At 41.7% G+C, this 15,776-nt stretch overlaps 1 protein-coding gene across 1 annotated transcript in view; it reads right to left on the bottom strand.

The window, feature by feature from the left end:
- LOC310815109 (low-density lipoprotein receptor-related protein 1B-like) overlaps window positions 1-8,051 on the bottom strand; it is a gene marked incomplete at both ends in the record, with an annotated part of 106,031 nt that extends 97,980 nt beyond the window's left edge. Inside the window, 5 exons of the mRNA XM_083684741.1 lie at window positions 1,460-1,622; window positions 2,311-2,565; window positions 3,699-3,824; window positions 5,064-5,183; window positions 7,952-8,051. Of these exons, the coding sequence (XP_083540867.1) occupies window positions 1,460-1,622; window positions 2,311-2,565; window positions 3,699-3,824; window positions 5,064-5,183; window positions 7,952-8,051 (764 nt within the window). The remainder of the gene's footprint in view (window positions 1-1,459; window positions 1,623-2,310; window positions 2,566-3,698; window positions 3,825-5,063; window positions 5,184-7,951) is intronic.
- Between the last annotated feature and the right edge of the window lie 7,725 nt (window positions 8,052-15,776).

Genomic DNA, 15,776 nt, shown 5'->3' with positions numbered 1-15,776 from the left:
TGGCAAATATAATTTGATTTGATTTGAAGTTCAACGGTTTGTCTATAGTCAGGGAAATGTGTGTTGACAACAGAGTGACTGGACACAAAACATAACATTATGAGCTAACAGAAATATTCAAGAGAGCACTTCACAACCTATTCACATACAGAGCGCACATCACAAGCAGACTGGTGCTTTTCATTCAGTCTCATTTGAATGCTCGTTCCAGGTAAGAAGTGTTTGTAATTAAATAAATCAATGCATCCTTTTGCAAGTTTATCCTTGATGCAGTCATCCAAAAGTACCACACCAATTACTCATTTCAGCATTGGGCCTCAGAGAATTAGTCTGCCTGCGGTGTTCACCTTCACTTGCCATTTGTCTTTGCTAAGATCTAGTGTGAATAAACCTTCGGAAGTCAAGTAACTCTACCACTTGATACTCCTAGTATCTGCCAACACAAATCAAAATAGGAATATCATTAATTTCACATTCCAAATGAATTCCCCCCCCAACGTTTAATATCGCAATGATGAGTCTTGAATCAATCGTTATTTCCAATGTAAGATGTCTTGTTTTCTTTTCATATTATTTGTTTCATTTGTCTGACTTCTTCCACATCGATAATGGAACACATTGATCCAGGAATATTACCTCTTTAGTTCAGTGTTGTCAGAGCAGCTTTGTTGCATGTTAATGTAATGAGTGTGCAGGGTAGGATAACACATTAATCTAATAATACTGACATCCAAGGTGTCACATAATCCATACAAGTCGCAGCGTTTGAGGAATACGATTGGATTTAAGATGTACTTTGGCAGGGAATATAGTCTCACTAGAAATGGCTCAGCAGCTCAGCATCGCAAGATGGAGGTTGACTGGAACAGAGCAGTCAAGCATTGAAAAAGATAACTTTCTGGGGGGAAAAAAGTATAGTAAAGTACTGTTTGATGCTGCTGTACGTTAAGGGAGCAGGGTGTAAAACCCAGTTGACACGCAGTCCGTACATCCGTCCGTCTGTCCGTGCTTCTCCGTGGGAAGAATTCACAGAAGTGGATGAGGGTACAGACGCGGACCATGCACGTTGGCAAAGCACACAGAGAGGGTGTGCGTTCACATTTTAAATGTAGGTCCCAGGTCTATTTTCAGAGCTTGACATACTTCACACGGGTCAGGAAAATCAATAAAAGTGTTTGAGAACAAGCCTCAATGTAGTTTTTGTTAATTCTAAGCATCAGAGGTTCACAAGGCGGCAGAGGTAATGTGACAGCTAGCCTACTTTGTTTTGGGTGGTTAATTTGCAGACATCTAGCATTAGCTGATTGTGTGTTCGGTAACATTACGTTCGTGTTGAATATTCAGTGAACACATTAATTATGTTGCAACGCCCAGTCAGTCGACACGCTCTGTTTTATGTCAGGTGTTTATTGTCAGGTGTCTAACATTTGTCATCAGAGACAGATATGGCTTTACTTACCCAACAAATGGGTCCAGAGCAGTTCCACTGGGATTTTGAAGATCTCGATCAACAATTGTGACACAGGTGTCATCTTGTTCATTGCAGGCAAATATCCTGTCACTTACTCTGTCCACAAAATAAATGTTTCCTGTGAGCCAGTCTACGGAAATATGTTCCACGTCTGCAAGCAAATGAAAAGAGACATGTAACAATCACAGTGTGACAAGACATAACTTACATATTACATATTACATATTACATATTACATATTAACATATTACATATTAACATATTACTACAGTAGTAATAACCAATGCCTCACTGGACATATTTCTGCATCTTTGGAAGTAAATCTAATTTGGAACACATATCGACTGGAGATGTGGTAGTATCTCATGACAATATGGAAATACACACAAAAATGTGTGTGTGTGTGTGTGTGTTTGTGTGTGTGTGTGTGTGTGTGTGTGTGTGCGCGCGTGTGTGTGTGTTTGTGTGTGTGTGTGTGTGTGTGTGTGTGTGTGTGTGTGCGCGTGTGTGTGTGTGTTTGTGTGTGTGTGTGTGTGTGTGTGTGTGTGTGTGTGTGTGTGTGCGCGTGTGTGTGTGTGTTTGTGTGTGTGTGTGTGTGTGTGTGTGTGTGTGTGTGTGTGTGTGTGTGTGTGTGTGTGTGTGCGCGTGTGTGTGTGTGTGTTTGTGTGTGTGTGTGTGTCTGTGTGAAGAGGGGACAGGGTGTTGTTGTGTGTAGGTGCAGTATGTGTGTGTAGGTGCAGTATGTGTGTGTAGACGTGCTATATGACGATGAACCGAATTCATTGCTAACTCTAAAAATACACATTACAGTATCGTATCCGTCGAGAATGGAAACATACTCTCAAGATCCTGTCCTGTTCTTACTCGCCGCGGCTGGGAAAATCCTTTCAATTTGGTTATCTTCACACACCAAAGCTGACTGCCTGAGTCTGTGGAGATCCAATAAAGTGATTCTTCCTTGTGATTTAAATCCAATGTGCGAATCCCATTAGTATCAAATGGCTTTAGGTTTGGGACAGATGATCCGTTGAGGTGTAGGGCCGTGATATGTTCTGCATTGGCTATCAGCAGAACAGGTTGTCTATCACCAGGATCTAGACCAGAGTAGAGAGTGAAGAGTGAAGGATATTCGGAATGATTAAAAGACAAAATGCAAAACACACTCAACAGAAACTTGTAAACTGAGAACCTGCATGTGGCACTTAATGCTAATATTCAGTCACTGTTAGGGCACATTATTGATATTGTACTATTTCAAGTCGACAAAACTGTAAATTCTGCTGGACAGTAAACCGTGTTCATCTTAATCAGTGGGTGTTTTACTGGCCTAGCAGACAGCAGAGGCTAAAAGCATGTGAAATATAAGGGGTGCTTTTTACCCGGGCAAGCTGTGATTGATCCCCTGAGAAAGTTGAACTCACAAGGTACTAATGCAAGTAATACATCAAGGGGTCTCCTCTAAAACCCCAATTAAGGGTATCTATTTTCTCTGAGCTATTGGGACATCTTCTTCATTTGCTCCACTGCATAGATTGTAAATGTAGCGCACCGACAGGACATCTGCTTATTTGACCACAAAATCAATTTTAAGATTAAAGACAATATATTATCAAGAGATTAAGAGCCCCAATGTGCTTCCGCTAAAGACCGCTGTGCAAAGACCGTTCTGGTAGGTTGGTGGCAGGCCATACAATGTCATTTCAATTGCTTTATCGCCAGGCAAAGACACTAATATACAATAATGTGTAGAATATAAAGATACGACTCATTGCAGCCCAGTCCTTGTCCTTTCACAGACTGCAGACAGAAATGGATGCTGAGTGAACCCTCTGGCTCCTCTTGTCTCTGTGCAGAACGGCATTACCATGGTAGCGGCCAGGCCCACTAAAGACCCAAGCAGAGTGGGGCCCTAAGAGACTGGATAAGGGTGAAAATATGATTTGCCCGTCGTTCAATAACCCTTGTAACAATATCATCGCCATTGTCAACTGTCTCACCTATCTGTACTATGTCACTTATTGTCTTGTCCTTATCCCATTGCACTACTGCGTATTTGTATTATTTGTATTATTTGTATTATTTGTATTATTTGTATTTTTGTATGCTGCGTTGTCATGGAACCGAGCCTAAGAATTTTACTCCCTGCACTTGTGCGTGAGGCAACAGCAGTAACAATGAACTTGAAACTTGGTATGCATAGAAGGCATTTCCTGATGCATCGTCTCACCGTCCTTGGCCTTGCAGGATCTTCTGTTGTGTTGCGAGTATCCTTCGGTGCAGCTGCATCTGTACGACCCTTCAGTGTTTACGCAGGTCTGGCTGCATGTGCCATACTCTGTACACTCATCATGATCTACAGCAAGAGAGGCGGGAATCTGTTACAAATCCAGTGCGTTCAAACCTTACCTTGATACTGTACATAAACCTGACTTCATGTGGTCTCAGAGTGACACCTATACGATGCACATACCGTGAGCACAAGTAGTGCCCATGTAGCAGACATCCTCCCAACGCAATACTGTACAGATGATATGCTGACTCTTACATGTTTTACAAAGACAATCAAGTGAGTTTGAGATGAAGAGACATTAAACTCTAATATAGACTGCAATTATGCTCACACCTCATTGCACTCAAGACAGAATACAGCATGTGGAGGAGATTTACCATGGAAAAGAACATCTCTGAAAGAGATGAGGGAGACATCTCACTATGGGACATGCTCCCTTGCTTACACTATTTACTGAACGCTTATTTAATCATGCCTCGAACAGGTTCCACGGCTATTTCCATGGCTGACCCCGCCACAGCCCAGCTTATCATATTCACAGTGCGCCCATTTCATTAGTTAGTGCAAGCAAGGGAGTTGCCAAGGTCCTGAGTAAAGAAGCTGTGCCACCTCTGCCCGCCGAGGTCTCCCTGGCCAATGCGGGGCAATCAGGAGAAAAGGTGGACCGTGCGGCAATGCTGCCACACCTCCTGGATGACATCCGGGTGGAGTCGCCATTCCCCTGCCAGGCACACTGAGTAGACAGACGCGCGTCTGTGCCGATGCAGAGAGGGATCCAGGCAGAGTGCTAGGACCCATCGTTTGGGACTCTTGGATGAAAAGGAGGTCAAGCGGGACTACCACAATCAAGGAGGCCATGAGCCCAAGTAGCCTCAGACACATCCAGGGCGAGACTGTCGCGGTTGGGGAAGACATCGGCTAAAAGCCTCTTTGTCTGTCTGCGGTGGGGGCAGCTTGAGCCGAGAACCGAGAGTCAAACCGACAAAGTTTGTCCTTCGGGTCGGCGTGAGCGAGCTTTTGGCACGATTTGTCCTGAAGCCTAGGACAAGCAGGTGCGACACCAGGAGCACACGCACCAGACGGGCTTGCAATTAAGCGAGTGAAGAGTGAAAAGAATTAAACGGGCGCTCCGTGCTTGAGCTTTCATAAGCTGGGCTGCGGAAAGGTCAGCCGTGCACATCGCTCCCGGCCTGTTCCAGACGTGAGCGAATAGGATATGCAAGGGTGCACAGACCATAGTGAGATGTCGAACCGAGTCGACTGAAAGACAACCTGACAGAAACATTTGTGGGCTGTCCCTACCTCTGCAGGCTCGCCCGTCCTCCTCCACCTCAAAACCATCTGCACAGTAGCAAAACGTCCCATTTCTTGTCTTGGCACAGCCGTAGTGACACAACAACTCCTGGCATTTTGGCTGGAGCTCTGAAAGGTAAAGGCATATACACAAACACAATATCACATTACAGCAACCATCACCAAGTTGCTGCAGCAGAAATGTCCTCTCTTTACCGTCATCCTGAGGAAATTATCTGCACTTTGAATCACCTGAATGCCTTAACGAGGACATTAGAACACCACTTCGGCCTACTTCATCTCCTGTTTTCATGTATACCGCTGGATGTGAAAGATTTAGCGGCTATCTCCAAAACTTAATTACAGTTTAAAATCTATTTATGTTGACATGTCTCAGAATGAGACACCACCTCAAGGTCGCTGTCAATAGAAAGCATTACGCTGAAATTTAGGGTCCATTCTATGAAATTCATCACCTCAACTAGTCTAACTGCTGTAATCATACACATTATTCAAAAGAAATTATTCAGAAAGCCGCCCAAGGCTGCCTGCTGTTAAACATCTCTCAACCACCTACTCTATTTATTGATTCCAACAATTGGTCCAACAAAAGGTTTTCAGTGATGTAAAGGCTTATACAACATAGACATTTGCAGGCATTTAACCTTGGAAGTGCTGTTAATATATGAATCTGAAGCAGCACACACACACATGCACACGCACACGCACACGCACACACACATGCACACACACACACACACGCACATGCACACGCACACGCACACGCACACGCACACGCACACGCACACACACACACACACACACAGAGAGAGACATAGATGATGTAGAACATATTACTAATCAAAGGTTGTGCATACTGTATGAGTTTTGCTGTACGGCATTAAAAACAAACAATATTGAATAATATGTCTCTTATAACGGAATAAAAAAGGATCAAAAAAGACTGTGAGATACCGTAGCATTGATACCAACAGGGGGTACGACCATGGTGAAATGAAAAATAAGGTTTGTTATGTTATGGGTTGAGTAGCTGGGGTTCATTTGCCTCTATGATTCCTTATAATCTAGTCTGGCTGTGAAACAGGCCATTAAACAGGAGCCCTGACGGTGTGTGAGGCTCCCCGGTGTGGCGCTGTGGTACATTTAAAACCACATAACTCACACACCGCTTCCTCAAGGTGATTCCACCACTGTGTCCCACTAACCAGCCTGCCACAGGCACCGGCTACGTAGAGTCAGTAAACAAGAAGAAAAGCTACTGGGGCCGTGGTCTGGGACCGCAGCCTGCTGAGGACCTCCATCGCACCGCCGGGAGAGTGTCACCATGATACACAACCAGTCTCCCCCATGTAATCCCTCAGAGCCCCACTCCAAATCATGTCAGAGATCATCCCTGTGGGGCATGGAGGGAGGGAATGATGGGACAGTACAATGACAGCCTTATTACTTGTTACCAAGTCCTGCTGGTTCACACTTCACATTAAGAACTCCTGGCCTCCCCATTATTGGTTGGACGGTTGGACCCTGGTGGGCCATTATGGGAGAATGATGAGGCAGCTCATCTGTGATCAGTATGAGATGCGCTGGCCTGGAGATGTTTCCATGTGATACAGAGTGAAGGTGACTGTTTTAAAGACGCAGTAAAAAAAAAAAATACTTGGGCTGCCAGAGAAATGTATTATATAAAGGGAGTAGAAGGTTATCACAGCATTAACTGTATGGCCCCAAACTCAGTCTTTGTTTCAGATCTGTGTTTGCACTTAAGCCCTACTCTCTACAACCAGGTCAGAGAGGGTTATGGGTTTGTGCTGTATTTGACATATCGAAAGTGTCACGCTTCCTAGAACTAGAATCCTCTGACACAGAGTCTGCTTTACATTGAAATGCGAGGTGTTTATCAGACGTGTTAGCCTGCTATCAAAACCTCTCTCGCTGTTCTCTCCACCTTCCTCACTGCATCAGATGTAGAAATTAATTGAGCATACGTTATTATGCTAATTTTGAGTAGAAACACTGTGTGTTTCCAATTACACACAGCAGATTGGAATCCATCTTTTTTTTTGTTGCCCTTTTTCATTATGCGGCTGTCAAAACAGTATATCTTATCGGTAAGACTTTACAATCGGGATACATTCAATAGGGATACATTCATAAGCATGAATGAATGCCATAGTAAACATGACCTGCTGCATTCACAAACCCTGTTCATACTTAACAAAGGCACTAACAAATGATTTATTACAGTAGTTATTCACGTTAATAAAGGGGTGAAATCTCAAGATGTCATTAATGGCCATCGGTATGCAGATATTATGCAAATACAGCCACAGAGCATTCTGGGGATTGCTAAATTATTCGATTTGAAAGGTTTTTACCACTGAGGCAATAATATTTGGTGGTTAGATTTGGCAGTTAAGTTACACAAGAGGTGGTCTAAATTCATGTCAGGTTGCTTGTTCATGAGGGGAGTAACTGGTACAGTGGCTCACCTCGATTGGTGGTCCCAACTCACCAACCCTAACCCTAACCCTAACCCTAACCCTAACCCTAACCCTAAATACTATTAATAATAGTATAATAATATCCAAGCATGACAGATGTCCAAGCATGACAGATGGTCTTAGTTTCTCCCCAAATCAGAGAGGGGGGTCATGATAATATATGCATAAATCGAGTTTTCATGGACAATAACCTCTGGTGTCACATTTCACAAACAGCACTTACATTCCTATTCTGTGAATACATTCTGTAAAATCAGAGAGGGGTTAAATCACAGGTTTGAACGCCCCTCGGCCAACCACAATGCTTGTTCTGATTAAACCATTTTACAATCTGTTTATACTGCACATGGAGTCCAAGACTCGATGGGAACTCACCTCGACAATGCACTCCTTCATCATAGCCGTCCTCACAGTCTCTCTCTCCATTGCAGACTGTGTTAAAGTGGACACACCTTTCTGTTCCAATGCACTGCATGTGATTCAGAGGACATCTCACCAACACTTGTTTTGAACCTTAAAAAAAAAAGAAACAAAAGAAACAAAAAAAAAAAGAAATATTCAAAGTATTGAAGTACTGGTTTTGGACATGTGTGTGCTTATATGGGTAAGACACATTTTCCATAAGAAATGTGATGTTTGTTGTAGGCCTGTATGGACTATAGAGACTAATGAGTCATCTTCGTTTCAACACTGCTCCAGTCTTGTCAGACACATACTCTGCATGTTTCCTTTGGCGTTAGTGCAGAGTTAACACCCAAAGGTTTCTCCTATCTGCTTTCCCAGTGGATCCCTGGTCCAGTTTTATGATCTCGGCAAGAGGATCATATATAATTTAACAAATGTGAAAAATGTTTAAAAATACTCTCTCCCTCTCTCTGAAGCCCAGAATCTCCAGAGGGGCGGAGTTAATGTGTCGACAGTGGAGTTGGGAATATGTAGGGAAAGACATTGCTCATGACATGCTACCTGGTTTGGCATTTGTGTCCCCCAGGTAAAGAGAAGGGTACACTGGGACATTGTTAGATGCATACTCACATCAAACTGTATTCTAAAATCCAACAGTGGCCCAATCTCACTTTGTTACAGTCAACTTCCACTCTAGTGTTACAGTGCATCTGTCTGTGTTTAGGAAATGCTCTGCGGTTTGAATTCAGGAACCTGCAGACCAAATAAATAAAACACATTGAAGCAATCATCACATAACGCAAATTGATCACAGTTAAATAAGTGTAACTGTCACTTATAGGGCCGAGTCACTCATTGCAATGAAGGATATTCTTACAAAATCATAAAGAGCTGATCTTATTCAAAACCACTCACTATGAAACCCATCACTACAGACGTGCACTCAATGCAAGCCATTGGTGATATATAATAACTTGATACCGTGAATTACGGACCGCCCACTGAAAGTTTGAGAGTGACCAAGTCAATCTCCAGATGTCAATCCAATTGAACATGCATTTCATTTGCTGAAGAGGGAACTGCTCTACAGGCCTGGCAGAGCATCACGAGAGAATATACCAATCTTCTGGGGGGGGGGGGGGGGATCAATGGGTCGCAGACATCAGGCAGTTATTGCATGCTAAGGATTGTTGACCAAATACTAAACATGAGTTCATTATTTGGACATTATATGATTTTTTTGCAATGCTTTTGGGTCCTGAAATAGTAGTTGTTATTTCAAATCCAAACTGTTGGAGTACAGAGCTAAAAGGAGACTGTATCTAACAGGGTACTGTGTCTAACAGGGTACTGTGTCTAACAGTCTGCAGTTGTCGGCTGATACTGTATATCACAAGACAACCTTGTGCTATTCCACCAATGTGGAATCACGAGAAAGAGCTAAGGTGCACCTTAACTGAGAGCAATAGGTTCCTTTGTTTTCTCTCACAAATTATTTAAACTCATGCCACAACTGGTCCATCAAGAGTTGAATAACTGAAAGGTGAATTCTCACAGGGACATAACATCTTGAATAATGTTCCAGACACTCACTACAACTCTCAGCGCACACATTCCGAAATGTGTTTGAAAGCCTCCTGGCAAGATGTGCCTGATAACCTTTTGGGGTGTTTTGGAAAGTGAAATAATCCTGTGAACCACACCTGAACACGATTGCAACATAGCAAATAAACGAGAAGTTAATCTCAACTTGGGATTCAGTCAAATACACACAGAAAGCCTTTAAAAAGAAACGGTATGTGTCTGAAAAAGATTAGTATAAATAGATCAGTACACCAGTTTCATTTAAGGTCAAAAACACTGACCGCTGTGCCATACAGTTTTTATACAAGATTACTGGGAACACATATTTGACGTCCCTGGGCTAGTACAAATAAAACACAAAGATATTCTTCCAGTTATTTTCCTGAGAAGCATAAATAAATGAAATAAATGCACATCATCTACAGAATGATTGAAAGCTATAGGCTATGTCAGCGTAGCTCCAATTCCATGTCAGCTCCTGACACATCCACTCATCTATACTATACAAGTCCAGGTTCAAAGACAAAGACAGACAATACAGCCTTTAATGCATAATGGAAACTGCTTTCCTGCAGTTTAATACCACAATGCCATGGTACATTACTCCCACTAACCTCTTCCTGCAGATGCCACTGCTCCAGGGGAATAGATACATTCACAAGCCATTTATTTTAATGTGTTGAGTGTGGGCAAAGTCAGCCTTAATAAACACGTTTTAATAAACATGAGAGCCCTCGATTTGAGAGGTGTAACGCTGAGTCATCCCATTGCACACCTTTCTGAGTAGTTGTAACAGCGCCTCATACAGTAACGTCTCTGGTTGGGACATTTTTACATTTTAATTTCCTTTTTTCTTAAACCTTTTTTTTTTTTACATTACCAATGAAATGACTCTGAGATAACATGATGCAATTTGGAGACACACACACACACACACACTATAGTGTGTATAGCTAGAATACAGTAACTGTAACAGTGATACTGAATGGTCACAGCACCTGCACTCAACTCATTTAAAATGACTGCATATTATCAGTACTTCATACTAAATTACTAAAAATAAGAATAGAAGACAGATATATCATATCAGATACCATATCAATGATATAATCAACTATTGAAACAAAGCATCAAATGAGCCATTTCAGTTCACAATCATTGGATTCGTATTTGTTCCTTCTGTAATTAATAAATAAGTAATTCGGAAACTAAAATACCATATTCAAAAACCCGATATTTTAAAGTAGCACAAAACCCACATGGGGAGTTTCAGTTAAGAAAAGCTGTCAGATTGGGGTGTATTTATATTTGAGAAAGAAAAACAGAAAACAAAGCATAAAACATGTAAAACAAACAGCTTCTCTGGAGGCTAAGACAGACTCTGTCAGAGGTTTACAGTAAGTGGCTGCCAAGAGAGACAGGTCTTCAATGTGTCTGTGTATCCCTTTGAAGATCAACAACCAATAACACGAGCCCCTATTATAAACCCCAACTTTCAAAGTAAATCTGAGAGGGGATGTGTCTAAATAATCATTATCAACATATCATAATATCAGAGCATCATCACAAAATGTTTCAAAACTAGGCATAAAACTTTATCCTAATCAGACTGCCAGAGATAGGTCTGTAGAAGAGGCATGTTGAGAATGGTTTTCTTACGTGTACATGTGTTCTGGGTGTTCAGCCCATACAGTAGTGTAGTACAGTAGTGTAGTAGTGTAGTAGTGTAGTACAGTAGTGTAGTAGTGCAGCACAGTAGTGTAGTACAGTAGTGCAGTACAGTAGTGTAGTAGTGCAGTAGTACAGTAGTACAGTAGTACAGTAGTGCAGTACAGTAGTACAGTAGTACAGTAGTGCAGTACAGTAGTGTAGTAGTACAGTAGTACAGTAGTACAGTAGTGTAGTAGTGCAGTACAGTAGTGTAGTAGTACAGTAGTACAGTAGTGTAGTAGTGTAGTACAGTAGTGCAGTACAGTAGTGTAGTACAGTAGTACAGTAGTGCAGTAGTACAGTAGTGCAGTACAGTAGTGTAGTACAGTAGTACAGTAGTACAGTAGTGTAGTAGTGTAGTACAGTAGTGCAGTACAGTAGTGTAGTACAGTAGTACAGTAGTGTAGTAGTACAGTAGTGCAGTACAGTAGTGTAGTACAGTAGTACAGTAGTACAGTAGTGTAGTAGTGCAGTACAGTAGTGCAGTACAGTAGTGTAGTACAGTAGTACAGTAGTGCAGTACCGTAGTGTAGTACAGTAGTGTAGTAGTGCAGTACAGTAGTGCAGTACCGTAGTGTAGTACAGTAGTACAGTAGTGCAGTACAGCTCAGTAACACTTTATGTAGTTACCAAAATATTGTTTTGGCTGTGAAGAGTGTCCATTGGCTCTGTGATACCAACATCTGTCCAATCTGAAGCATCTGAACAGTCTCCTTCCCCATCACACAACCAATACAAGTTCTACAGCCACCTCATATCTTATACACAAATGTCGATACCAATTAACTTTGTTATTTCCACTATTGCAAGCCCCCCTCCTTCCCTGACTTTTCCTAAAAAATTAAACACAATAGCGTTCTTTCAAAATCACACAAACAAATCTGGAAGCATTTTCATGACGACCACAGCTGTTTCTGATAGCCAACATGTCCAAGTCATGTCCTGGGGGGGCGGTTAACACAGGTGTGTGTCTCCCACTGTGGCCTTTACCCTCATCATGGTGGATCGAAACAGACCTTACAGTTATGAATGGATGGCTTACCCACGTCAACCGTAATGGGTTGCACACACAGACGGAAAGACAATAACAATTATTTGCATGATCAAGCCTCCGAAGAAGAAACATGTGTATGTCGAAACTGTTTCTCTCAGTGTATTTAGACCGTTTTGAATGAGCATCCTAATCAAACTAACTAGCTGACACGCCTAATCAAACTAACTAGCTGACACGCCTAATCAGACTAACTAGCTGACATGCCTAATCAAACTAACTAGCTGACATGCCTAATCAAACTAACTAGCTGACATGCCTAATCAGACTAACTAGCTGACATGCCTAATCAGACTAACTAGCTGACACGCCTAATCAAACTAACTAGCTGACATGCCTAATCAGACTAACTAGCTGACATGCCTAATCAGACTAACTAGCTGACATGCCTAATCAAAGTGATAACATGTGAATAGAAGCCCGCAGAGCGCACGGTGCACCAAGCCTGCGAAGGACAGACACATGCGCTTCATCACACCCGTATTTTCTAAATGTTTTACATTTGTTTTGCTCAAGCCATAATTTTGGAACCACCATATTTTGTTTTGCTCAAGCCATAATTTTAGAACCACCATATTTTCTCAACAACTGTTTGTGTGTGTGTGTGTGTGTATGTGTGTGTGTGTGTGTGTGTGTGTGTGTGTGTGTGTGTGTGTGCGTGCGTGTGTGCATGCGTGTGTGTGTGTGTGTGTGTGTGTGTGTGTGTGTGTGTGTGTGTGTGTGTGTGTGTGTGTGTGGTGTGTGTGTGTGTGTGTGTGTAAGCTACAGTAGCCTACAGGTGTGCGTTTGATAAGGGCAGGATATCAACATGCAGGGAGACAGACAAATCCGCCCTGATTACAGACATTTTCAACACTTTTGTGAGTGGCTTGTTTGCTTGTCATAAACATGAGACAACATCAATATTTGTTTTGATTGTGGTTTGCATGGTGGAGCCTAAGGCTGATGGACTTGTCTGTGGACTGAAATAAAAAGCCACTGAAAGAAAAAGTGATTTTGTCCACTAACGTTAGGACAGTTCCATGTAAAAGGACCCATGGGGACCAAAAAGCGTAATTCATCAGAGCGTCTCAGATTGGGTGTCAAATGAAAGCTAGGAGTCCATATTTTGGAGAAATTAAGTGAGAAATACATTTCTCAACCGTCTTCCATCATAAGAATAGGGATAAGCAAAGGCTTTGACTTCTGGTCAAACATATGGAAAAGCATCTCAGAAAACATCTACCGGAAAAACTCATTAATCACATCAATCATTGAGTGTACAATGTACCATGTACCGTGGGAAATCAAACAGTAGTAGTGACAAACCACCGCATCAACATCCTCATCTCACGCTCCAATAAATGGAGACTTCATTGTTGTTGAGTACAGTGTGGAAAGCAAAGGCAGCAGTTCTCACAACTATGTAGCGCAAGTAACTCCCATTGAGAATGTTGCAAAAAGGACATCAAACTATTTATCTTCATCATTAAAGAGCGCACTGATACATATGGTGTGGTGTCCTTGAGACAGATTCTTAGGATCCTTCCCACACCAGTTGCAGCCAATAACGAATGTTTCATTTCGCAGATAATATCTCTAAGGCAAACTAGGAGCAGATTGGGTGTCTGCACATGTCATAGGCCTAATTGTATTTTATGTTTTGTTTTTTTCCTGCCAAAAGTGGAGGCTATTTTGTTCTGGTATAATGAAGAAAAAGACACTGAAAACAACACATTTCATTGATTTAAACCACATTAAATTAATAAAAGTCAGATTTATGTTTGTTTTTTCTGGATCAATTTCCCTTTTTAATGTTATATATAAATTGATACAATAATACATTATTACCTTAATGAGAGTGTCTATTGTATATAGTCATTCTGTTACTGGATGTAAATCCACTTCACTTGCTGCAGCTCAACAGCCAATAGAGATGTTTCAAACTCAAAGGTATCATATGATAGCTAAAGCCCCACTCTTTTTGCAGACATATTTGAATCTGAATTTGGAGCAGATATTTAACTATATTTAAGAGTTTTGGGGAAACATGGTTACATAAAAAACCCAGGAAGATTTTAGGGTCATTCCGTTACCGAACTTTAAATGTTTTTTTTTTTACATTTTCAGTTTGAATTGTTAGAAGTCGTCCTTGTACATAGTTTGTTAAACTTTGCTATCAAGGGTTTTTGTTTAGCATACAACATGTACGTTTGAAAGTGAAAAATCGAGTCCCAAGGTCATCCTGTTACCATGGTATTGCATTTTAGCAAATGACTGGTTTATAGACCTTCTTGCAAATATGTATAATTATATTTCATTACATGTCATTATTGCTTTAGATGTGTGTTCTGTTGTATTTGTTACATTGGCACTTCACATTTGACCACAGGTTGTGTTTTTTACAGCTTGTGTTATATACAGTTACACCAATGATGTCCATCAATGTTATATTCAATATGTCTCCGGATGTCACTCTGGGTACATTGGTTAGGAGGGCCCAGGGCTTCTAGACGTCACTCTGGGTACTCTGGTTAGGAGGGCCCAGGGCTTCTAGACGTCACTCTGGGTACTCTGGTTAGGAGGGCCCAGGGCTTCTAGACGTCACTCTGGGTACGTTGGTTAGGAGGGCCCAGGGCTTCTAGACGTCACTCTGGGTACTCTGGTTAGGAGGGCCCAGGGCTTCTAGCGTTAAAACAAGCGGGAAAGTGAATGTGATGGAACAGAGAGTCATCTCAGAAACAGCACATTCGGTTCCTCATTACACCACAGTAAAGCAGTTTGAAGGGGAACACTTATGACTTAGGGGAGAGTTTCACAACTGGGGCTTGTTCAAATGAATGTCCTTGGAGCTCCAGAGCAACACTGCATTTGATGTCTATTTATGGTTGCTACCTAAACAAAGTCTAGTGAACATCGACGTCAGACCCGGGTACACATGTAAATGTTGATATTAAACTTCAGGGCTCTTTTAAATCATATTTTGTTCACACCTCTCTGTCTAAGAAAACATGATGCAATTTATCGCCTGCCTTTTAGCTGTAACCAGAGGAGTATATTAGCATAACAGCAGGACATATTCTTTGGTACCTTTATACTATGCTATTAAGAGCTCCATTCCTTACCCCCTACTGCTCCTCATAAAAAGCAAGAGTCTCTGTGAATTCAGCAGGTTTGAAAATATAAACTAATCATTTGTGGCTTAAAGACTTAAGAGTCTTCCATAGCAGCAGCAGCAGAAGCAGCAGTTCAAAGGAGTGCTCTACTTATTTAAGTATTTGTTTCCTTAGATCAAAACCGAGACCATCAGTAAAAAGCCCATGCAATGCCTGTTTCTCAGCTTGCAACTTCTGAGTCTGCTGTGTTTAGTCTAATTGATTTGACAGCTTAAAGACCAAAAATACACATAGCCAAATAATCAACATCTCTTAATCATATCATTTTACATTCACATTTACATATCACATCCCA

The sequence above is a fragment of the Argentina silus genome (genome assembly GCF_951799395.1).
Source record: "Argentina silus genome assembly, chromosome: 14".
Lineage (NCBI taxonomy): Eukaryota > Metazoa > Chordata > Actinopteri > Argentiniformes > Argentinidae > Argentina > Argentina silus.
The sequence above is the reverse complement of the archived record's forward strand: the minus strand, read 5'-3'. Positions and strand labels throughout refer to the sequence as shown.